Source organism: Loxodonta africana, chromosome 22, assembly GCF_030014295.1.
Source record: "Loxodonta africana isolate mLoxAfr1 chromosome 22, mLoxAfr1.hap2, whole genome shotgun sequence".
NCBI classification, from domain to species: Eukaryota; Metazoa; Chordata; class Mammalia; order Proboscidea; family Elephantidae; genus Loxodonta; species Loxodonta africana.
The window spans coordinates 48,048,943-48,075,424 of NC_087363.1; the positions used below are offsets into that span (position 1 = coordinate 48,048,943).

Below are 26,482 nucleotides of genomic sequence, written 5' to 3' on the forward strand. Positions count from 1 at the left end.
GCTGAAGGACTCTGATCACAGTGTATGAACCAAAGCGAACTTAAACTGTTAAGAAATACTTCCGTATTGCAGATGGTAAGTTAAAGATCCCCTGATGAAGGAATAAGGAGACATGAGTCTTAGCAGAACCCTCCTGACTTTATTATGGCATGCCAGGGTGTCCATGACAGCCTGGCTGGCAGTCACTAACCCAGAAGAATGAATGAATATTGTATTACCCAGTATTTGTACTAGTAGTTATCCTTGGAGTTATCAGAGCCCCGACATAACAACGACAGGTTGTTTTTTTATAATAATAATTTAAAAAAGCAAACCTGGTGCCGTTGAGTCAATTCTGACTCATAGTGACCCTAAAGGGCAGAGTAGAACTGACCCATAGGTTTTCCAAGGAGAGGCTGGTGGATTCCAACTGCTGACTTTTGGTTAGCACTGAACTTTTAACCACCGTACCACCAGGGCTCCCTTTCATAATCAGGTAAGCATTTTCTGAATTAATCTGGTAACCAAACCAGCTGTATTTTAAATTGGTCCTAAAGACAATATATAATTGGAATAGCTGTTAAGACACAAAGAAATATTTAAACAAAAAACCAGCAATCTGTCATGGTGTAATATTATTCTGCATCATTTATTAAATATTTATTTTTAGGTATGCATTTACAAACTTTAAGTACTCATTTCAGAACTCTGCTTTCAGTACATTTTTAAACTTTTTTTTTTTTTTGCAGAGAAATTCTCTTGTAAAATGAGATTCATGTACAAAACTAGGCAACAGATATAAAAGCCTCCCCTCACACTGTTCATCCATCAAGAAAAGAAATCAGGTGACGAAGAAAAAAACCAAAACGTGGCTCTTTCACAAGAATAACATGTCAGTGTTCAACTCTGAGTTCTAATGGGAAAGTTCATCTTTATAGGGACGTATATAGTTTTAATAGTTCTTAGCTAATGTAGCATGTTGGGTCTGATGAAGGAAAAAAACTCTACTGTTTGAATTAATCTAGAAACCATCAAACTAATCATTTCTTTACAGCATGATACCAAAATTCACCCAGGAGATGACGATGACTGGCCAGCGGTATGCATTTATCCTGAGCTTTGCATAAAAAGTTTCCTTTAAAAAAATTCATTAACTTCTTCCCGAGCTAAAGTCTGAGCCTCTAATTTGGCTCGCTTATTTAAAGAAATAATTCATTTCAATGATCAATCCAGAAGCTTCAAAGTCTCTTTGAAAGTAAAGTTGCTTTTCCTAAAATGAATGCTGATTTAACCGTTGATAGACTTGGAGCATTATCACTACGGGACAGAGGCGCTAATGCCACTAGCAACGAGAAAAGGCATCACACAGGGTAATTACTACATGGTACAAAATGCCCAGGGGCCTGAAACTTGCTATTAATATAGTTTTGGCAGCAGCATCATTTGCTATTTAGCCATTTATTACACAGTATTAACACACCAGCTTCAAAGGTGTGCACTCCCTCTAGGATACTCAGGAGTTACAAATATATTGGGATTGCGTAATTCGTACTACACAGTTTTATAAAAAAAAACATAAATACTGGCTATTCTAGTTTTAAATACAAAATACATGTCATATACTTATTAAATCTATAATCTGGTTCAAGTGCAAATCAGGTGCTTTCTTTAGTCCTTCCAAAAAAGGCATCTTCAGTATTTGTGGCAGGAATGAAATCTCATTGTGCCAACAATTCTAATGACAATACATATATCCAAACCTTTGGAGTAGCAATCATATACATACAGTATAAAACCGAGTATTTACAAATGTACTAAGTGTAACTGTAGCCTTAGTGGGTGAGTCAGAACTAATCAGCCAGACCCACGCTAATAATAATTAAAAAAGGTAAATACAACTGCTTTACTTCATTGACTTATGCTGGTTGCTGTGGGTTGACATTCATGTGAGGAGGATGTCCTAGAAGACCGATTCTCTGTTTCTGCTTCCTTTGTTCTGTCATCTGGAAAGTTAAAAAGTTTCTTCATTAGACCCAGACACTTCCTGTACGTCAAATCATATACTGAACCATAGATTTACCTCTGTGGTTATGGTTTATACTGAAACCCACTTTCTACAAATAATGTACCGTCACTATATGAAGCACACAGAACTTCAAAAAAGGGCATTTTCCTAGGCAGAACGGGGAATTCTGTGACCTAGTCATGCAACGTGACATTCAGAAGTGTTGCTCGCTACTTATTTCATAAAGAAACAGAAACCAGTAAAAGCACAGGATTTCTGATTGCTGACAAAATCCATTTCCAAATGATTTAAAGACTCATTAGAAAATGGTGGCTTTTTAGGATAGTAAGTAACGACATGCCCTACTATCAAGAAAAGCAGTGTGCTTAGAATCCTGGGTTTGGGAGGGCCTGTGCCACACTTCAGCCGGTCCTGATTCCTCTCTCCGACGGTCCTGATTCCTCTCTCCGACAACTCTCGAGTAGTTAGTTGGAGACAAAAATTTACATAGCACATCTAGGAAGATGGGAAGTGTCCCCACATCTCACTGAGATCCAGCATGATTAAAGACCACAAAGGATACTCTGGCAGTCAGTCGTGAGTATTTCTTGCCACCAGCAGACACTGAGGATTGCTCACGGTCAGGAAAAACCATTTCCTAAGACTGGGTCATATGAAAAAGTGTTTTTAAAACTCCAAAACAAGAGGTTGGGACTATTCATTTGGCTGCTGAACTAAATCATCTCTCATGTTGACGGGCACTAGCTCTGTTCTGGAAACCATGGTGGTGTAGCGGTTAAGTGCTACGGCTGCTAACCAAGAGGTCAGCAGTTCAAATCCGCCAGGTGCTCCTTGGAAACTCTACGGGGCAGTTCTACTCTGTCCTATAGGGTTGCTATGAGTCGGAATCGACTTGACGGCAGTGGGTTTTGGGTTAGCTCTGTTCTGGGTATCTTAGGGCATACTTAGGTTCTCTGTGTTAAGATTTTTCTTAAGTCAGTTAGGCCTAGATCTCTGCATTTGAGCCTGGGGACTTAAGTCAATTAAGATAAAAGACTATATGAAATACATATTAGATAAAATTGTTGCCTACAGATGGTCCTACTCCTAGAAGTGGACTTGGGGTGGAGTACTGAAAAAAAAAAAAAAAAAAAGGTAGGCTTTGGAATCAGATGGACCAATTTCCTTATGGTTTTATGTTACTTAACTTCTCTATTTCTTCATGTAATTAGGATGATAATTCCTGTCTCATAGGTGGAGAATTAAGAATGTATGTAAATTTCTTTGGACAGTGTCTGCCACATAGTAGGTATTTCAATCTCAGTTTCTCCTTGTACTAATTTTTGATACAAATTATCCTGAGAGAACATGAAACCGGAGTAACTTACCTACGTTTGATTTTAAAGTGGTTACTTTCTTTTTTTCAAAACATAGCAGTTAGCCTTTCAAATCAAAACACTATTTCTAGTCTCCTTTTTCAGTTATAATTTAGATGACAGGCTATACAGTTATAATTTAGTTATAATTTAAATGAGAGGATATACAAGGAGTGAATACTTCTGAAAGGTAGCTTTCAGTGAAGCTTTTTGTAAAGAACTGAACTGGGATATTCCAGCTAGCCTCTAACGTTTCCTTACATGGCTGACAAATCTTTAAAGGACGTATTACACACTGTATTAAACCAAAGACAAAACTAAACCCATTGCTGTCAAGTCGATTGCAACTCACAGCGATCCTATAGGTCAGAGTAGACCTGCCCCATAGAGCTTCGAAGGAGCACCTGGCGGACTTGAACTGGCAACGTCTTGGTTAGCAGCTGTAGCACTTAGCCACTACACTACCAGGGTTTCCACACACTGTATAATACATTGTATTATACTTCACAAATTCTGCTCAGAAGGGAAAACCTAATGTGACCCGTGGAATAAATTCGCAATGAGATTGTAATGCCGCTAGTTTATTCATGTTATTGCTTGAATGTTCAGATACTTAGTTTTTTTTTTTCCCCCAGCAGAGGGAATCTAATAAAACTTAACTAAATTTTCATAATCTCAAACATTCTAATGGATTTAGAAATCTTGGTGGGCTCAACCTCTATCTAAGAATACTTTATTCATTGGTTCCATTTAAAACTGCTGAGATCTTTCAAACTATCCAAGTTGGCCATTAAGTTGTTTTTTTCTGTAATTTTGCTTTAAATAACTACTTGTGTCTGAGATGACTTTTTATGTGTGCCATCTTTATTCTTGTTTGATAAATTAGCACTTCTTGACTTTTCAATGTCAGGTAATCTATTATCCTCTTAAAGTCTCTAGTATTTTATTCCTTATAGTAAAATACATCTTCAATATATGGTATGCCTTCCTTCTCACTTCCACAGACATCACCTGACACCTCATTGGTGGCCCTATTCTAATTTTCTAGGTTTGTCTGCCTAAAATAGTGATCACATCTTAGGCCCTCCCTCCCTCATAAACCTCAAAGCTCCCAAGTGCTGTAGGTTAGTGGCCAAATTCCTTGCTCAGGCAGTCATTTTCCCGGTAATTCCAAGTGTTTAGCACATATCTATTTAATTTTGTTTTCTTTTCCCCTAGGACAGTGCTTCTTAAACGTTAGCATGCACCACATGGTTTGTTAAAACACAGATCAAAGGGTCCCCACAACCAGAGTTTCTGAATCAGTAGATCTGGGGTGGGGCCCAAGAATTTGCATTCCTAACAAGTTCTCAGGGGATGCGGATGTTGCTGGTCTGGGGCCCAAGCTTTGAGAACCACTGCCTAGAAGGGTTTCTTAATGACTATCTTCAAAATAGGCCAAGATCACTTTGGGTATATTTTAATATACTGGAACACTTTAAGAATTTTTTTTGGAACATATTTTTTTTAAAAAGTTGTTTTGAATATACATATCATTTTTCTCAAATGAGTAAGGTGTTAAGAGAGGATGGGTTCCAGCTGAGCATGTAGTAGGCACACAAATTTCATCGTTTAAATCCTATCCTGATCAACCAGGGCCTTTTAGACAGAATGACTGTCCTTTAAGTCAATGTCATTGTCATTTAAGTGACTGATAAATGAGAAAGAATTGGGCAAATGTTAAAAATTTTTGGCCCTTTTGACAGTGGTCATCACCCGATTACAACTACAAGAGAAAAAAAAAAAAAAATCCCTAAGGACTTAATCTGGCCTGTAACAAACCAAGACCAACATTTCTGGCCAGTTAGGTTTTCTGGGCCCTTTAGTGCATATTCTCATATAATTTCTGGGTTTATTAGCTCAAATCAATCAATCAATCTCTGTTTCTCTTTATCTCTCTATATCTATCTATCTACCTACCTACATACACACTATATCCACCTACCTACCTACCTACATACACACTATATCTACCTACCTACCTACCCACCCACCCACCCACCTATCTATCTATCTAATCCTGTCATGAGGCATCACTGTTACCTCTTACTGTTACCTGAAATAAAAAAAAAATAGTGACCCAAGTCTATCCTTAGCATATTCTCAAATAGCATTCTTGCATTCTTTCTGGAAATTTCCCGATAAAAATACCCATCAGGTTCAGATCTAAGGTTACTATATTCAAAATCTAATACTGAAAAACCTATTTTGAGTAGAGTGAAACGTCCCATTTGTAGTAGAGACGTAAAAAAACATCCATTTGTAGTAGAGACATGTAAAAAAACATCCATTTAGCAAGGCTATTCTTTATATTTATATAAGTATAGAAACTAGCTTGAATTTGAGTATTCCTCCTTTGACCCCAGTCTAACCAAAAAACAAAAAATATTGTAGCGTTACAGTGCAGATGCAGCTAAAACATTTGAAAGATCTTTCATAAAAACACAAAGCCCAGAGTACAAATGAGCAAAAATTAATCTACAAGTATTGGCCTCTCAACAATTAAAGGCTGGCACACCAAAGAAGGCTCGCCCACAGTACATGTATGCCACAATCCAATTTATTACAGATCTGAGTAGTCTTTGAACAGCAAGGTCTTGCTTACTCAGATTCTAAACAGCTGGGAAACTCTAGTAGCCAGAATTAATTTTTATAGTCCTATAAAATCAGTCATGCTCATAAAGTTGGGCCTGAAACACTGAAAAGTAAACCCAAAACATCCCTTGAATAAAATCATATGGATACCAATTTCATATAAATGTATAGATACTCCTCAGGTCCCTAGAGCTGATCCCTCCTGCTCTGTTCCTCTCTGTTTCACCTGGCAACTGTTCCCAAGCTGGAATGCAAGCTCCTGCATGACCACTTCTGAGGGGGTTTCTGTGGAAATGATGCTAATCCTCTGCCCAGGAGCTGGTTGAATTCCCAGTGCTATCTGTTCACAGCCCTGTTGCACAATTACCATGTTGAATTACAGGCATCTGTTCACCTATTTGTCTCCCACTCTACATTCTTAGTTCTGCGAAGGCAGAGAACAGATTCCATTCATCTTTGGATCCCCGGTCCCTAGCGCTGTACCTGGTAATAGATGTTTCATAAATGCTGGTTGAAAGAACGAGTGGAATTAACCAGAACATAATGCCATTCCTTGAGCGTGCCATGAATTTTCATGCCTTTGCTCACGTTGGTTCCTTATCGGGGATGCCCTCTACTGCACTTCTCTGCCAGCTCAGAAGTCTCCTGCTTTTAAGACTATAGAGGCTGAGCTCCTTTCTCACTCCTTAAACTTGGTGCCGTTGAGTCAATTCTGGCTCATAGCGACCCTAAAGGACAGAGTAGAACGGCTCCATAGGATTTCCAAGAAGCACCTGGTGGATTTGAACTGCCGACCTTTTTGGTTAGCAGCCAAACTCTTAACCACTATGCCACCAGGGTTTCCTCCTCACTCCTTATTCCTTACTTGCTCCTCATGGGGCACTCCCTACTTCTCAGGGACCCATAGTACTTTATTCATGCTTTGGATCAGAGCACTTATCACACTGCGTCATATTGTTAGAGGTCTACTTCTTTGCCTTTCTTGCTAGGTTATAGGATCCTAGAGGGCTCATGTTGCCTTGGTCCTCCCTTCTGCTCCCAGCACACAGTAAGGAACATAGACATTCAAGAAAGTTTGTTTTTTTAATATTTCATTTTTCAACTATGGGGAATTATTCTAATCTTAAACCCTTCCTTAGACAGTTAATATTATCAGGGTACTCCTTTTGCATGAAAAATGCCAAACGTTATAACAGGCTATTGTGGTCTGAATTTTCAAGCATTTCTTGTATTCCTAACAGAGACACAACAATCAATAAGGGTCACTGTCCTATAGGAAGCCAGTTGTGTATTCCAGAGAGTGAACCCTTCTTCTCTCAATATTTGTTCTTCTGCATTATGAAGAAAACACGCAAAAAAAAAAAAGTTCTCCTCCTTGGAATAAGGACGTAAGAGAATCACATTTAGTATTCAGAATCTCTTGGGAGGGGAAACTTCGAGATGCACCACTAAGTAACACTTAGAATAGCAATTCTAATCAACTGGCAATAATAAAAAAAGTGACACCACTAACCAGGCTTTTATTAATACGTTTAATAAGAACTTCTGTTTTCCTCTCCCCAAACTGGTATTTCGAGAAAACCACCACTAAAGGGGTCAATAGTAGTAAAGATTAAAATCAAAGATGTTCACATTTAAGCTATCATTGCTCCATTGTGCTGCTTTTTGGACCAGAGGATCTAAAAAAAATATCTCAGTGATGAAGCAATTTTTGTATTTTCCAGCACTTTTACCAGTGAATGGTATTCTTTCATAGCATATCTATCACAGTACTTCTTGCTCATTAATCATTCGTGAGACTTTCATTTTTAATTCAGAAAATTTTCCCCTTTATCAGAGGGCAGGAATTCTCACAATTAACATTTCAGAACCAGTAGTACTCTTACAGATCTGTGTGATTTTTTTTATTCATATTAATTTATGAACTCTTTATGATTACTATAATGCCAAAGTTAAGAAAATTCAAGTCTACTTAACAAGTTAATTCTCAAATACATTAAAGGTTTTTAGAAGTTACCTAATCAAAAGAAAACTTAGACTAGTTCCTTCTGAAAGAAGCAAAATTTTCCCAATTAAAAGTAGCTATGTTGAACTGTAATTGTGGGTACTAACTTCAAGCTTAAGCAGATCAATCCTGGTAACAGCACTTGAGAATTTATTACTGGTTTCTCCTATTCTTTTTAGCCTATACTATCTTCCAAGAAAAAATTGGTTCAATTTCAAATTCATTCACAGGAAAAGGGCTTTCTGAAGAATGGTTCCAACTGCCAACATTTAAAAGAAAAAATGGATAAAGGGCTTAAACCAAGCAGTTTAAACCAAACCGGTTCTAATGTCACTTAACGAACCTCGGCCCATACGTGATCACCAAAACCAAACCAAACCCAGTGCCATCGAGTCAATTCCGACTCACAGCGACCCTACAGGACAGAGTAGAACTGCCCTATAGAGTTTCCAAGGAGCACCCGGTGGATTTGAGCTGTCAACCTTTTGGTTAGCAGCCATAGCACTTAACCACTACAGCACCAGGGTTTCCATATGTAATCAAGTTTCCCATATTTTGTTTAAGCCAAACCTTGGGCTTCATAGAAACAATTCTATCTTAGATTTAAAAAATGCCAGGTATCTACTATGCTGAGTTATGTGAAATGTCAATGAGCATATCCTCCCTACCATTTAAATGCGTGCTGTGATTTCTGAAATTTTAAGTCTCTTTAAAAAAAAAAAAAATGATTGATTAAGAATTTAAATAGTCATCTGTGAGAGGCAAACAGGATGCAAAACAAAAAACGAACCCATACAACATAAAAACAAACCCAGACTGGAGGATCAGGAATGCCAGTGCTGGTGACGTTGGATAAGCTTCCTAAGAGCCTTCCCTGCACCTTAGCATCCTCATGAACAAAAAGAGGAAGTAGGAGAGAGACATCTACAGCCCTGATACTCTCCTCTATCTATGAACCTTTCTGCTAACTCCTTGGCTCAACTCACTCCTTTGAATAAGGCTCACTTTGCAAAGTGTGCATTGAAGGCAGCTTCAGTATTACACTCACCAAGTAACTCAGGACAGCAGATTCTTAGTATTGAAAGGTCAGGCTAGAGCCTATGGAGAAAGGTGTGCTTGGTATCACCACTACAGAATACCCAATAATGGTTTACTTCAGACAATTTTAAGAAACTCTCTAGTAACTTGGAAACAACCAACTTCTCCTATTGACAGAAACATGCCCCCAAAGAGCTTCCAAGTGTGATACTGAGAAACAGTAATGAGTGAGCAAGAATGAACTTTGGTTGCAATGGCACACAAAAGCTACAACGCCTGAGACCTTGCAATTCTGGCATCCTAGGCATGAAAGAAAGATCATTCGTTTCTTTGAAAAATGGTATCAAGCTTGATAGTTCCTTTACGGAAGCTGTATCAGCTTGGTTTCTCTAAGACTTTTTTGGCACCTAATTAAAAAGATCCCATTTAACTGAGATTCTTGTTGCGATCTCAAAAGGGAGAAGATAACTGAAGCTTTGCTAGATGTATTAGAAAGCTTGCCGTGCTCTTCGGGGGGTGGGGGGCGGGGGGAGAGAAGCAGCTGTAGCCAACCATGGAGTCATGAATCAGTTTTGTCCTGTGGAACGTTTGTCAAATGTTTCACAGCAGGGGTAAAAAGTTCATGAAATAATAAGCAAAGTCATCTAGTTAGACTGTTGTTAGTTTTCCTTATTTAGGTTATTACTCATTTCAGGTGGCTACCAAGCTCAGGGCTATAGACAGCCTTCATAAATAAAGACTTCTCATTAGTCTTTATTTGCACGTTAATACATGTGAAAGAAAAGAACTTGAGGCAAAATGGTATCTTGGGATACAGTCTGAAATAGTTTAGTTGGAAAAGAAACATATTTTAATGTAGGATTATTAAAAACCCTCTGTAAACCATCTCCAAGAAGAGTTTATTCTAGACCATGTCTTCACTAGTTACGATGCACGGGAGAGTGATAAATCACCTGTGGGTGTATCTTGCCACTTATCTCTAGGGCAGAACTGCCTGCTACCCATTGCCATGCAAAATTTACAATCTTGTCTGTGGGGTTGATTAAGAAGATTTCAGAAGCTCATACAAAATGCTGAACTGTTCCCACGTCTGCATAGGATTATCCCATTCAGGGACAGTGAAGCACTAATAAAACCAAGATTTAAGTCTGCTCACCATTCAGGTCTCAAGTCCTTGACAAGCAGCTGCATCCGAATGCTAGATAGCTGACTATTTAGTGACTGGGAGGTGTTAGTTTTAAAGGGGTCAAAAAGGAGAAAGAGTACATAGGGTTTGGTACAAATCCTCCTCCCCAAATATCCTTCAAGGAGCAAAGCATTTATATCACTGATTGGGAACAGGATTGGTGTGTGTGGGGGGGTGGGGTGGGGGCGAGGCAGTACTTTAATAGACTATTAAGCTCTGTGAGAGAAGGGATCATGTCTATATTGTTCACGGTTTTATCTCCAGCATAAAGCCTGGCATATGACAGGCATTCAGTAAGTAAGTGTTTGGCAAATAAAGAAACCAAAAAGAGCTTTTCCATGGTTTTTGTATGGTTTATCCCAGGTCTCTGGATTTAAATACCTTGGGGGAAGCGTTCATAGATTTGGGGGCTAGGAAGCAAAACCAGTGAGAGCTTTCTAATCTCCCACCGGTGATTAACATAAGTAAAAAGGGTATACTTTTATGCATTCCATTTTTTGTATAGTACTTTATTAGTTTGCTTTTTCCCATTTTCTGGTTTTGTCTTTCATATTAAAACCTTGTCCTTAAGAACACTAAAAGCATTACCAGTGGCTTATTCTGTAGAAGGAGAGTGAAGTGGGGAGGAAGTAGAGACTATTGGAGTAAATGAATTTGTCCTCTGTTGCCAGGTTCTCTTTTTAATCCAGGGGAACTGCTTCAACATTTCAACATATGCACTACTGATTTATTCTCATCACATTTGGGTGTGGGTGTGTGTTTGTGTGGGTGTGGGTGTGTATAGGCAGATGGCATTTCTTTTCTTTACCTGGTCCTTCAATTCTGACAGCTGGCCTGAAAGATTAGTGACCAGCTTCATGGTGGACTCCAGCTTCTCCTGCAGGTTCCGCAACTCATTCTGTTCTCCGTCAGAATCACTGCTGACCAAGGACATGGCTCTCATCCTAGGGAACCAATCAAGGTTTCGTTCCTAGAATCCATATTAGAAGAAAAAAAAGAGTCTGGAGTCAGTTCCGGAGGTAGATGTAAGACAGGCAGTCTTCGGTCTCACCATGTCATATTTCTAGGTACCATATCTCACTAGGTTGGTTATCTGTCCATTGCAGAACTAATGCGCTGGGTACTTTTAGAAGGAGCATACCAGGAAAACGGCTTGCAAATCCTCTGAAAGTAAAATGAAGTTTACAATCCCAGGTGTTCTGTTCTGTTGCAGATGTCCATGTGTGCATCTGCTTAGGGGAGAGTATGGTAAAGAGGCTGAAAGTGGGGACCAGAGTCCTGTTCCACTCCCTGTAGGTAAACTTGTGGAAAGCACTCCTCTAACTTGCGTCCCCTCTTCCATCCAGCCTGAAACGGTTGGCCAGTGCTATGAGTTGGGATTAGAGAGAATCAGACAGCCTCCTTTTCCTGTCATTGCCATCCTTCTGATGTCTCTAGCCTATACCTAAGGAGACCTGGTGGCACAGTGGTTAAGTGAAAGGTCAATGGTTCGAACCCACCAGCTGCTCTGAGGGAGAAAGATGTGGCAGTCTGCTTCTGTAAAGATTACAGCCTTAGAAACCCTATGGGGCAGTTCTACTCTGTCCCATAGGGTTGCTATGAGTTGGGATTGACACGAGAGCAATGGTAACAGGGAGCCTATACCTGTAAAGAGTAGTTTCTCACTACTGGTGAACAGGATGGGACAGGATGGACCTCTCCTCCCACCCTACTTCCTTCTGCCCACTTATGCGTTTCTCCAAAAGAGTATGCCTCACTAGTCCTGTGCAGAGAGGCAGAAATGAGCAGTAAGAAAAGCTTAATTAGCATGAGATAAGGGGAAGAAGACTGACTCATCCAGATCTAATTAGTGTACATCTCGCCTGGCCCATTTTGTTCTCTTCAGGATAAATTAAAAACATTTTAAAACAAACTATGTCCCTCCCTTTGCCCTCCCCTCCCAATACACACAGAAAAATAATTTGCTGTTGTTGCTTTGTGTACACCAGGGGTTGGCAAAAGTTTTCTAAATAGTAAGTATTTTCCTCTTTGGAGGTCTCTGTCACAACTATTTAACTACTCTGCAGTTACAGCCTGAAAACAGCCACAGACAATATGTAAATTAATGGCATGGCTGTGTTTCAATAAAACTTTATTTACAAATACCAGTGGCAGGCCAGATTGGGTGCACTTGTCAGAGTTTGCTAATCTCTGTTGTACATGACAGGAGGCATCAACATACTTAAAATCAAAAACAAAATTCCATAGGACATGTCTAAATATTACAAATGAAGTGAGACAGTCATACCGTTCTGACCTGAGGCAAGCTAGCGATATAGAAACCGTAAGAAGAACAGGTTGAAATATATTACAAAGACAGCATATTGCATTGGCAATGTAGCAGCATGCCCACTTTAGAGCATTTGCTTAAGACATGTGGGGAGTCTAGTGGGTGGGAACTCACTAGCCTGTCACCTTAGTATGGTAACTAAAACGTAGTAGGCGCTTGATAAATATTTATGGAAGGAAGGAATGATAATCATCTGTTTCCTGCTTGGACTCTGATGACAAATGTTTAACTGGTAGACCTGAGTTGCTCATAATGAGCGCTGGAGAAGAAAAGTGACAATCTCTGCCTTCTTATCTACCACTCATCTGTCAGTTTGTCGTACTGTGGTGGCTTGCATGTTGCTGTGATGCTGGAAACTATGCCACCAGTATTTCAAACACCAGCAGGGTCACTCATGGTAAACAGGTTTCAGCAGAACTTCCAGACCAGGACAGACTAGGTGGAAAGGTCTGACTATCTACTTCCGAAAACTAGCTAATGAAAACCCACGGATCATGACAGAACACTGTACTATTTGCTTGCTTTGGACACGTCATCAGGAAGGATCAATCACTGGAGGAGGACACCATGTCTGGTAAAGTAGAGGGCCAATGTGGGCGAGGGAGACCCTCGGTGAGATGGAGTGACACAGGACTGGGCAACATTTCATTCTATGTACATGAAGTCACTGTTAGTCAACTCGACAGCAGCTAACAACTACAACTTTCCTATACTAAAAACCCTATGACAGACTCTTAATTCACATGTGACTTAGTGTTAGCCTGTATTCATCTTAATCAATTTTCCACCCCAGAGCAATGGCCAAAAAAGAGCTTTGGACACAATACCCCCTTTCAAAGACGATTAGTTTAAAAATCTGAAGTGTTTCCCTATGTGTAAGGGATCTTCTACTGTGTCTCTACAGTGAAAAAGAGGGTGAGACCAGACATCTGAAAATATTTAAGCGTGGTACAAACACTGAAACGCAGCTGAGGCGACCCGTAACTAATTATATTGATGGCTCCTATGTCAATCCTTAAGCCATTGCACCAAAGAACTATCCTATGTTCAAGTCTGAGCAACCATAGAGTCTGAGCAACTCCAAGGGAGGAATGATTCTAATTTTTCAGAAGAGGGCACACATGAGGGACAGGCAGTTGGCGATTACTCATTGTTACGGGGACAAAGAGGCCCCAGTGAGGGAAGAGAAAGGGCACGGGCTGAGGTGAAGAAGCATTAACCCAAAGCCCAGGTGAGGAGATCATAAAACAGAAGGCCAAAAAGCTATCAGAGGTGCCAGATATGCACAGACTGACCCTGGAGGAGGGGAAGAAATTGAGGAGGAGAGATCCAAAGTCCCACTAAAACTGTCCAACTCTGAGGAACATATGGATAAATCAGCCATTGCAATGGGATGGAGTGTAAAGTCAGGAAGGAGTGGGGATCCCTAATCCTACCACTGCATTTCATAATGCAGAAAACTGAGTCCCTGGAAAGTTATTTGTCCTCAAGGGACAGGACTAATTCTAATTTTTTAAAGGGGATCCTGAGGATGGTCTCATGTTTACAAATTGTGAACTGTTGGTATTGAGTATATCTTGGGGGGAAATATTCAGTATTTCTTTTTCTTCTTTTTTGACTTTAAAGAATAAATTTTATTTTCTCACAGTCCAGGAGGCTAGGAGTCTGAATTCAGTGTGTGGCTGAAGGAGAAATCCTTGTCTATTTCAGCTTCTGGTAATGGCAATTCTTGGCATTCCTGGCCTTGTTGATGGATCTGTCTCTGCTATTTCTGCTCCCCCTCTGTGTTTGACTGTGTCTATTCTGTATTTTTTTAAAAATTGTAGTAGATATATACGTAACAAAACATTTGCCATTTCAACAATCTTCTCATGAACAGTTTAGACATTAATTGTGTTCATTATGTTGTTCAACCATCACCTTTATCTGTTCCCAAATTTTTCCGTCATCGATTGTTCTGTTGATTCAAATCAATATTACGAGCACTATCAGCCCTCTCGGAAGAAGATATTTTTAAAAATATAAGAAATTCGGCAAACGCTTAAGGAGCACTCCATTTCTGTGCTCGCTTATACAGCAGTGAACAACTCAGACATGGTCCTTACAGCCCGACCTCTTTGGAATGGAAATGGCTTTGATCTGGAAGTATGAGACTGGGTTTCTGCCATCAAAGAGATAATAATGTAGCTGAGGAGAGTGGACATCTAGATTATAATAAAGCAAAAGAAACAGACTCCTCTGACACATTGAGTGGGAATCGATTCAACAGCACTGAACTACAATAGCCTGCTTTATTCCCTATAGGATTTTCTTGGTTATACCTTTTATGGAAGCAGATCACCAGGTCTGTCTCCTACAGAGCTTCCGGGTGCGTTCGAACCACCAACCTTTCGATTAACAGCCAAGTGCTTAACTGTTGTGCCGACTTAGCCACGGTGTCTGTGATGGGCCTGGAAGAAAGGTTAGCACTTGGCCAACCTAGGGGCAAGCATGAGTATTCCTGACAGAAGAGGCACAATGAGGAAACCAGTTTGGCTGAAGTTGGCTGAGATAAGAGAAACTCAGACTGCAGAGTACCAGAGAATTGGTCAGAGAGATGTGGGATGAATTGGAGTGGGAGACTAATGACAGGGCAGGAAATAATAAAGGCTGGGGCAAGGGGGCTGGCAAAGGGAGAGAGAAGGAAGGAACTGGTCTGGAGTCCCCGAGAAGGCTCAACAGACCTAACTCGATAGAGGGAGCATGAGATGACAAGTGCAAACTGCTTTAGGGAACGGCTGTAACTCACCTGTAACTAACTTATTACTGGCATGCAAATGAATGCTAAACTGCCTAAAATGGTTAGAGAATCAATCTAAAATCTGGCACTCGAATCCTTCATATGTTCATTTGCTTAGCAAACCCTCTATAAAAATAGCAAACACAGATTTCCAAACAGAGTCCGTCCACACTAATGAGGTCTTCAAAAGAATCCAGAAAATCAACGCATTGAAGAGTCTGCACACAGCTGAACATTTACGGAACAGTTTCACTTCTTCATTCTAATAACAAGTGACCAGATTACCATAGACTAAAATGAGAATTTTTCCATGGTATAGTCCCATCCTCTTTCATAGCATATGTGAATCCTGGCCCCCAAAGCAACGATTTCAGAAAGATCTTTGAACAAATGTAAAATACACTGACTTTCTCCATTCTACAACCAATTACAGAATATTTACTGTTTCTGCTAGCGGCAAAAGCAGTTAAGCACTCCACTAACCTAAAGGTTGGCAGTTGGAACCCACCCAGAGGCACGGTGGAAGAAAGCCGTGGCAATCTGCTTCCAAAAAGATCACAGCATTGGAAACCCTAGGGAGCACAGTCCTACTCTGAAACACATGGGGTCACCATGAGTAGGAATTGACTCGATAGCAACAGGTTTTTTGTTTGGTGCTAGGCACACAGCTATGCGCTAAGGATTTAAACATGTGAAAGACAAAGCCCCTGCCCTCAAGGTGCTTACAGTCCAAGGACTGTAATCACAGGGCAGGTCTCAGGACTTGGCGCTTTGCCTCTGTGGGGCGCCACAGAGCTCCAACACCAAGTAGTGAGTGCCTAAAATAAGTACCTGCCGAACAAGTGCACGGGGTGCACCAGCATCAGGATGGCTGCTACTGGTATCTGCATTCCTTGCCTCAATAGCAAAGGAGATACATTTATATTCTGTGTGTGCGTTTGCTTTTGCCTTATTTGTACTTCTATAAACCAGATACGTGTAATCCTGGGGCATGAAGGCCCTGCTCAAGGGATACATAAAGCCACAGAAAGAAATAACGCCATCTTGTTAGAGTGTCCACTTTAGTCAACGGTTGTTGTTGTTGTTAGGTGCTATTGAGTCAGCCCTGATTATAGCCACCCATGCACAGTGGAACAAAACGCTGCCTGGGCCTGCACGATCCGTTGTGGATTGGACCACTGTGATCCACAGGCTGATTTTCGGAAGAAGACCACTAGAGCTTTTTTTCCTCGTCTTAGTCTGGAAGCTCCACTGAAACCTCTTTATCATTAGAGTAATATGCAAGCCTCCACTTACAGACAGGTGGTGGCTCTGCATGAGGTGTACCGGCTAGGAATCAAACCCAAGTCTCCTGCATGGAAGACAAGAATTTTACCACTGAACCTTCACTGCCCCCATTTAGTCAATGATAAATGACTACAAATATTTTTATACTAAAAAAAAAAAAAAAAGCCCTGGAGCTGAACATGAAATTGATACATATTTTAAAGACAAACCCAAGACTTCAAGCAAATTGAAGCTGCAGGCCATTTTGGCCTAGCGCCGGATCCTGGGGACAAACCCTGATGCTCTACTCAGAGGAAGCCTTCAGTGCAAATTGGAAAAGGATTTCCCATCTAGTTATCAATTGCCACCATATAGGCTCTTCCCCATTGCCTCCCTCCAACCTTAATATCTAATTAGGAAAAGCTGGGATAGGGGAATACCACTAAATCTTAACTCCATGAAACAAGTTCAAGAGAATCCAGGTGCCCTAGATGGTGTGTTTGGTTATCTTCTCTGCTCTGAGGTCAATAGATGCCCCAATTTAAGATCCTAGGTGTTAGCAGTGTTTTGATTTAGTAATAATCCTGGGCTGTTCAGTCAAATCTCAAATTACCAAGGAGTACCCAGTAGTTCCACCACGTGTTAGCTTGTTGTACGGTAGAGGCTTGTGGGTTGCTATGATGCTGGAAGCTATGCCATGGGTATTTTAAATACCAGCTGGGTCACCCATGGTGAACAGGTTTCAGCAGAGGTTCCAGACTAGAAAGAAAGTCTAAGACACTGTGATTGGTGAACAGGAGAGCCAATGAGGCGAGAGAGATTCTCATTGAGATGGACTGGCACAGCGGCTGCAATGACGGACTCGAACGTACCAGTGAAACTGAGGATGACACAGGACCTGGCGACGTTTCGTTCTGTTGTACCTAAGGTTACTGTGAGTCAGAGTTATCTACCCAGTAGTTAAAATTAATCAGCAACTCTAGCCAAATCGTCTTCTTGATCTCCGTTTGGTTTTACATCCTGTTCAGCAGGATAAGTTCCAATGTGGTATGAGATTCCTTCACCCGCAGGATCCCCCTCTGCACAGGGAATCTAAATCTTTACATGAAAACGTTTAGACTATCCCAATAACTAACACAAGGAGCAACATCTGAATCCCACTGCTCTCTATTTAGCTAAGCCTTTCACATAGACTGCTGAGATATTTCTACATCACTCCAGGGAAGCCTGTTAAGAGTCCAAAGCCCTGTACATGTTGGCAGGATCTCGCCTTTAGGTCTATTCAAGATCAAAAACATGTCTCAGAGCTTCTATTGCATTTTTGGGGAAGTCATCTTCAACTAGGATATTTTGTCTATAGATGAGTTCATCTTGGGGTGTGTGTGTGTATACGGTCGAGGTGGGGGAAGGGAGGGGCTCAGGGTTCCCTGGGCGTCTCTCGGCAGCGTCTGTCACTCCAGGTCTGAGACTTCCCTCAGTGCATCCCTCACTCTCTGCTGCTGGCATCTCACATACCAATGTCATTAGGTACTGTCTGCCCTGGTTCTCCTACAATCCAGCCAGTGCAGTTCCCGTCACGGCAAGTGCTTCCTCTTGCCGCGGCACACAAACTGACTGAAGCCACAGCCGGAAGCAGGTTGACCACAAGTGCTAAGGTTCTGGTTAGTTCTTTTCTAGGTAAAGTTGGAAAAGTCCCTGCAAAGGCAAACACTGAGGTTTTAGACATGGGGGCGGCCTTGACCGGCCTCTCGAAATGTCCTTGACTGGAAAGAGGGAGGGTGTATGTGTGTGTGTGTGTGTGCGTGTGTGTGTGAAAGACACAAAGACAGAGAAGGAAGTTGGATCATATGATACAAATGCTAACCATTCTGAGAATTATTTTTTTTTTCCTCTTCCCAGGTTTAACTGAAGAGGCTGTTCTAAGAAATACTACAGAGGTAATCAATCACCCTCCTCAGAGAAAGTCCACCCGGGTAGAGTTTTATCATAAAAACGGTAGCAACGTTTATTGGAGACTCTTTTGTTCTTTTATAGCTAGATTAGAGAATTGAGTTTTTGTTTTTTTTTTAGCTGGGGTGGGGGTTGGAAGGTAAAAGAAAGGGTCACAGAAGAGAGGATGGGCCGTGGAAAAATGGACTTGTTGCTTCTCTACTCTCTAGAACTCTGGGAAGATTCAAGGAGGTAAAGGCTGTCCTTTCAATTCAAGCATCAGCTGTGTTTTTTCTTATCTTACCTAGCAAGAAGACAAACTGGATTTCCCCAGAGTGCCAGAGGATGCTTAGGTGACAGGAATGACTAAAAGGGGTACAGGAGGGGGCCTGGAAACAGATATTTGGCTTCCCACTATATCCAAACCCTCAAAAAATGCCGGGAGGAGGGTGACACCCAATAAACTTTACATTTGTCCCTTTTGTGAGAAAGGGTGATTATTTCCATTAAAAAAAAGGAGATAATTTATCTTTAGAGCTCACTTTTCTAAGAGTACAGAAAAAAACCCCACAATCTTGCTCTGGGTGAAAAATGCTGAAAATGATCTCTAACTATGTTCAATGACGCTGAAATTGCCATTTATAATATCTTTTATACATTAAAAATAAAAAAGCAACTGAAAACAAATGGACCCCACACCTGGAATTTGTTGGCTAGCCCCAAATTCAAAGATTCAGTCTTAAAAGTACAGTGAACACAAACCCCAACAATATCCCTATTTCTCATGTGCCATATAAGAGCCCTGTACATTTCTATGACAATCTGTGATGTGAATATAGCAATGGAAAGAGCACTAGCCTGGAACTGGGAGCTGAGGCATTCAAGTCCTGACTCTCCAATGTGTTTAAAAAAAAAACAAAAAAAAAAAACACAGGACCGTAAATGAGTCAGCTGATCAACCCGGGTCGTCTCTGTTCCCTTTTTCTTTTTAAAGCGACCACCAACTATCTCACAGCGTTGTTGTAAGGATAAAATGTGATCATGTTTCCATAAACTAGGAAACATGATGCAAAAGTGTTATATATCAATACATCATTTGCCCAGGTTCACAAACGTAGTTATGGAGTCAGCATTGCAATTCAGATATTGACTATAGTTTCAGGGCTCATCTTCTATGTAGACAGCATTTGTTTGGGATAGCATTTTAGAGATACGGATTTCTCTTTTACAAACGAAGCCACGTGAAGGTTGCCCCAGCTGCTCGCAAGTTTAGGTGTCAGTGTGGCCCTGTTCCAGAGCTCTGAATGACATTACTAAAACAGGCCACATTATATAATCTTCAGCTGGGCTGGAATTACCGATTACCCTTCCCAGACTCGGTTAATAGTTGTTCTTGGATGAGGCAGTGTAACAAAGATTTGCTCGTGCCAACAGAGAGAACCACACCCATTTCTGATGAAATCCTTAAGAAAAGCCAGCAGCAGAAACGTTCTTTCATGTCATTCTGGGGCCACAGGTGAAAGGATCTCTAGGCGTCTACAGGGACCATAAGAAAGAAAGAGTCTGCCAATTTGGGGTGGCACAGCTGGGTGCCGGGTTAATTGGGGCTGCCAGGCTGAGTAAACCATAGGTCACGAAACAGGACAGAAAGGTGGGGCCAGTGGCCTGTGCTGGACAAGGGCAGGGCTGGCCCATTGGACATTCCTAATAAAGAGCAATCATGCTAACTCTCCTTTCTCCCAAAGTCATGTTCAAGCTGGGTCATGACATTTGCTTAGGCAATTTCCCCTACATTTTCAATTAGCTAAGAAAGATACCAGAATGTTCCCCGAGGTTATACATGGGCCTTTAGCAATTTTCATTGGTTTTCCCCTATCATTTTTCTGGGTTCCATTAGTTTTCAACTTTGATCTCTTATTACTTTTACACAGTAATATGTTTTGCTTGTTTGCTTGAAGTGGACTTAATAGCTTTCCAAAGTTCTTTGCTGTTGTTTCAGGGAGAAATACTTGGGTTTATATTTGAAACACATAAACATGTATACACACACATCCCCAAAGATGCAAATCATGAGCCCCACCAATAAACTTCTTCACATACAATAGTGTTTGGTCTAACTATATAATCTGATGGGTTTATATATTGGAAAACATCTCTTGGCTGCAATGGTTTTATTCAAGGCCAGCTCTGCCCATACATGCTCTGAGAAAGAAATGATAGGAAACTGTCATCTTTATCACTGTCTTTCCAATTTCAGGAAGAGCTGGAAAGAAAGTTACCATCCCTGTTCTTGACTCCGGTCCCACACAGGTTGATCTCTTGTTTAAGGCTGAAAAGAGATTATCTGCCATGTGCAGATTCTCCAAATTCCGTAACCTTGTCCACATCCCCATCTTTCCAACCTGCCCCTTACACTCGGATCCCAAATATGTACTAGTTGTTCATATAGGTCTCCCCTTCTCCCTCTTGATACCTCTATTCTTTCTTCTGATACAGACCCTAAGTCTTCCACTCCCTTTTTGGTATTTCATGAAATCTAACCAGCTCTTTGAAAGCTGCTTCATGAGATGTTGGAGGAAAAAATGGCATTAAGAGATCCTTTGGTTCAGTTTTCTCATTTTACAGCTGGTAAAACTGAGGCCCTAAAGAGAACTGGGCTTTTGAAAGGTGAAACAGTCTTGTTCAGCTGTATACCAACCGCTTTAAATACAAGTGATTATACCCAAATAGAGTGAAACCTGTGAGAGCCGGAGCTTGATGGGACCGCCTTGTTTTTTGGGTCTCACAAGTTTTCTGCCTTTGACAGGGCACACAGTCTTACCACTTTTCTACCACTTGTTTCAGTGGAAAATATTTGAGTTTTCCTTCTCTGACAGGTTTCTGCCTTACACAAGTTCTGACTTTCATGTTCTCACATTCCCTAGATGGAGATTTTAAAGAATTCTGGATATGTATACTTGATACAGAGTTGCTATGAGTTGGAATCGACTTGATGGCAACAGGTTTTTTTTTTTTTCTTGATAAAGACAGTCAAATTCAGAACATTTTTCAGGTTACAGCATTTTTATATAGGCCAGATGGTTAAACACCCCTCAGTAGTATATGATACTATTGTTAGCTGCCATCGAGTCGGCTTTGACTCATGGCAACCTGATGTACAACAGAACAGAAATGTTGCCTGGTCCTGTGCCATCTTCACGACTGTTGGTATGCTCAAGTCCATTATTGCAGCCACTAGGTATTCTGAGTACCTTCCAACCCAGGGGGCTCATCTATAACAGACAATATTCTGTTGTGATCCATGGGGTTTTCATCAGTTAATTTTTGGAAGTAGATGGCCAGGCCTTCCTTCCTAGTCTGTCTTAGTCTAGAAGCTCCACTGAAACTTGTCCACCTGGATAGTATTAGAAATACCCATGGCATAGTTGCCAGCACCAGAGAACATGTAAGCCACCACAGTATGACAAACAGCTGGTGGTATGATACTACACTCTAGCTCTATCAGACAAAGTCAATACTTAGAGTAAACAGAAGTGAAGGTAAGGAGTTACAAATGTTGCCAAGGTGTCTCGAATTTAAGAGGCAAGTGGCAGCCCAGTGGGTTTCTGGTGAGGAGCAAAAGGGTGGCTCAAGGTATAGAGGGACAAAATGGCATTTTCCAGGCTCATCAAATCTAGTGAGTCGTGGAGAATATGCAAATATTTTATACATGTATTGGCTAATCCAATGAGAAGAAGAATATCATAAGTCATGAAACCAATCTTCAATTACTGATCTAACAATTACTGTGTATAACTTCGATATTCTGCACAGACTTATGGACCATGGACCCTATTCTTGTGTATACCCGAGTCCCTGCGCTGTCTTAGCATATAAATCCCTTGAAGGCAGATTATAGCTCTGCTTAACAGTTAACGCGCTCAGCTACTAGCTGAAAGGTTAGAGGTTTGAGTCCACCCAGAGGTGCCTTGGAAGAAAGGCTTGGTGACCTACTTCCAAAAAATTAGCCACTGGAAACCCTGTGGAGCACAGTTCTACTCTGACACACACAGGGTCACCATGACTTGGAGTTGGCTTGATGGCAATTGGTACTGGTTAACCCACTGTTACAATGAACGACCGGCATAGCCTCCATGAAAGTCAGAATGTGGGAAATGCAGAAGAGACGGGGGGAGGTCAGTGCAGATCTGGAGTCCAAGTGCCAACTACTTGATAATACAAAGGAAGCCACCTGTGAAGCATGCAGTAGGATGAGGGGTGACTTCATACTCTCTAGACAAGAGGGCAAAATGTGTTATAAGCCTGGGTGGGGAAACCTAAGCTGAGCAACCACCTTGTGCAGCTGCTACTGACAGGAACCCAGGCTCCAGTGGTGAGGGTGGGGCGGGAGTACGCCTGCTGGCTGGGTGGTGAATCCGATGATGCTGACACACTGTTTCCAGCCACCAAGAAGCAAGTGCCAAGTCCCTCTCCACTTCTCCCTTACTCGCATATTCTTGATCTCCGTCCGTGGTGTCAGCTAACTGCAGGAGACATTCTGGGGATCATATTCAGAAGGCAGCAAAAGCTGTATCCTTACACATGGGTGAGGGCTTTTGGGGCACAGGTAGCATTTTAACCAATGCTCATGGCCTCCCAGGGTAGGCACGAAAGCTGTCGATGAAGCACTCCTGCCTGAAATATCCACGTCCCAGGGGTTTATTAAGGCACTCCCTGCCTCCAAGCATTCTCACTGGAATTCCGGAGTAAAAGTTTGAACCCGTCACCATACATCTGCACAGAAGCAGAGGGTTTCTCGGTTACTTCTTCCACAGCCAGGCCTCCTCTGCTCACCTCCGACCAAGTGAATGAAGCGCAGATGAGGTGAAAGCTTGGGTAGAGATGTCCGGGGACGGTGACACTCACGCCCTGTGGAGTATGCACTCCCTCCTTTTTCCTGTCACCAGGAAATAACAGTTGCCATCTAGTCGACTCCAGCTCACAGTGACCCCATGTGTGTTAGATTTTTCGGAAGTAGACGTGCAGGTCTTTCTTCCAGGTGCCTTTTGGTAAACTTGAACCTCCAACCTTTCCATTAACAGTTGAGCACGTTAATGGTTTGCACTACCCAGGGACTCCTCCCACCTGTCAATGACTCCTGAGTCCTATTTTCCTTGAACTGACATGCCTCGTGATAGCTGTATCCATTTTCACCTCCTCTTCCCTATTCATGTCACCACTGCAGTGGCTGTTCCTTCCAGACTTCCAGAGTTTAGCCTTTCTCTAACCATGATCCACAAGTAACTCCCAGTCTCCATTTCTGTCCCCAGTTATGCCCTATAGCCCTTTCACTCAGATCCTTGGACTAGCTCTGGCAGAAAGCAGCTGTCCCTGCTCTGGAAAGTGCTTGTCTGCAGCTCTTGGATCAAAAAGGGTGCAAAACTTTAGCCAGTTCCCCTTTCAAACTTAGTAGTGGAACTTAGGTATGTCGTTCCCATTTTGCCGTCCTTAACACACTGCTTTCTGACTGCACTTGCTTCCTGTATCTTCTTATCAAATACAGACAACCAAGGATTAGGGCCATATATTCTGTTGCTTTTTCATCTTCTTACAATGTTTCCTCATAGTAGATGTTTAATAACCAAAAAGCAAACCCACTGCCGTCAAGTTGATTCCAACTCATAGCGACCCCACTGGGTTTCCAAGGCTATAAATCTCTATGGGAGCAGACCACCATATCTTCCTCCCACGGAGCTGCTGGTGGTTTCGAACCGCTGACCTTCTGGTTAGCAGTCAATTGCTTTAAACACTGTGCCACCAAGGCTCCTTAGATGTTTAATAGGGCTTAACATCTAACAGAATTTATTTGCTGAGAACAGTTGCCCAGGAAATGTTTTCAGGCAAAAAGCCTCTCTTTCACATTGCTTTTTTTTTTTTTTTAATGTAAATTACTAGAGGCTTTCAGCAAAGCACTTTCAGGAATGCAGGTTTCCAGACTCTCCCCTCTTGTACTCCACCGCTACCTGAAATTTGGAACTGAAAGGTTGGTGGCTTGCGTCTACTCTGAGGTGCCTTTAGAAAGTCCTGGTGATCTCCTTCTGAAAAATCAGCCACTGAAAACCCTACAGAGCAGAGTTCGACACTGACATACATGGGGTCTCCATGAGTTGGAATAGACTCCATGCAACTGGTTTAAAAAAAAAAAAAAAAACCTGTTGCCGTCAAGTCGATTCTGACTCAGTGATCCTACAGGATAGAGTAGAACCGCCCCATAGGGTTTCCAAGGAGCAGCTGGTGGATTTGAACTGTCAACCTCTTGGTTAGCAGCCACGCTTTTAACCACTGGGCCACAGGGGCTCTGAATGGAACTGGTAGTAGGTGTCATTCTAAGAGCTGCCATAATTATATTACTTTTGATTTGAAAGACGACTCCTTTGTTTTATACCCTTGTGAGTGAATTAACATATGATGGAACAAACTGGGAAATCTCCACAGGAATATTGTTTGAGAGAGATGGAGAAACAGAATGGTTAGGAAAAGGGAGACGTGTCTAGCCCAGCTGTGAGAAAAAGTCGGCAGCAGGCTTAAAGGATGATGGATCAGACATTCTAATGTTTAATTATTAGGGAGTTAGATCCATTCAGATGAGTCACCTGGGTGTGGAAGCTCAAGTCTGGCTGTGGTTCTGGCGAATTATCCTTCTCTTTTTAGTTAGACACCCCCTCTCCCCACAAGCTCAGCCACCAAAGAACACATCACTCCCTGTTTCAAGCTTAAACCTGAAAAAAAAAACAAACCCATTGCCGTGGAGTCGATTTTGAGTCATTGAGACCCTACAGGACAGAGCAGAACTGCCCCATTGGGTTTCCAAGGCTGTAATCTAATCTGTATGGAAGCAGACTGCCATGTCTTCCTCCTGCAGAGCGACTGGTGGGTTCGAACTTTTGACCTTTTGGTCAGCAGCCAAGCTTTTAACCACTGCGCCACCAGGGCTTGTTTCAAGCTTAGGTGAGGGCAACGAAGTTTATCAGATTTTAACAAGTCAAAATTAACATATATTTCACGTACACTCTTCGTAAAAGCTGCTCTTGGACTTCCTGGGCTCCCGTCATTTTAGACACCCCCTGCAGTTCTCGAGGTGGTTGCCTGGTAGTGCTGCTGGCAGCCGCAGCGGAGAATTAAAACCCGTTCAACACACTAAGCTCCTGTCTTGCTGATTTATGCATTAGCCAGTCAGCATTACCTAGGAGATCCTCTTTCCCACTCTTCTCCCAACCCCCATGGGGCCTTTTCCAGGCCTTGCCTCTTCTGAAGGTGGCTAATCTAGCACCACTAAGTGTGTGTGTGTCGGGGATGGGGGCACAGACAGAGAAGGATTTAAGAGGAGCAGTAGTGGGTCAGTGTATCATTTTCACTTTCTATGCAGGAGGCCTGGAAACCCTGGTGGCGTAGTGGTTAAGTGCTACGGCTACTAAGTAAAGGGTCAACAGTTCGAATCCACTAGGCACTCCTTGGAAACTCTATGGGGCAGTTCTACTCTGTCCTATAGGGTCGCAATGAGTCGGAATCGACTCGACGGCACTGGGTTTGGTGTTTTTTTGTTTATGTGGGAGACCCAGGCTCAGCTCACAACCAGTGAACCTCAGGTGCTGCCACCACCCACCTGTCAGTGGAGGTTTTTGTGCTGCCATGATGCTCAACAGGTTTCAGCAGAGCTACCAGACCAAGATGGACTAGGAAGAAAGGCCTGGTGATCTACTTCTGAAAATCAGTCAATAAAAATGCTATGGCTCACAATGGTTCAATCTGCAACCAATGGCACAGGACTGAGAAGCATTTTGCTCCACTGTGCACAAAGTTGCCATAAGTTGTGTGCCAACTTGATAGATGCAAACAACAACAACTACAGGGGGAAGCCTGGCAGATGACCTAGGAAAACATGGTGCTGCCAGGCATCCAAGGGCTGTAGGTTCTTAC

At 41.9% G+C, this 26,482-nt stretch overlaps 1 protein-coding gene across 7 annotated transcripts in view; it reads right to left on the minus strand.

Annotated features, from left to right (window-relative positions):
* Positions 1-701: 701 nt before the first annotated feature.
* ITPR1 (inositol 1,4,5-trisphosphate receptor type 1) overlaps positions 702-26,482 on the minus strand; it is a 385,201-nt gene continuing 359,420 nt past the window's right edge. For all 7 annotated transcript variants that reach the window (XM_064274996.1, XM_064274992.1, XM_064274993.1 and 4 more), the window contains 2 exons: positions 11,032-11,193; positions 702-1,982 (listed from right to left, as the gene is read on the minus strand). In XM_064274996.1, the coding sequence (XP_064131066.1) occupies positions 1,896-1,982; positions 11,032-11,193 (249 nt within the window). In that variant the 3' untranslated portion in view covers positions 702-1,895. The remainder of the gene's footprint in view (positions 1,983-11,031; positions 11,194-26,482) is intronic.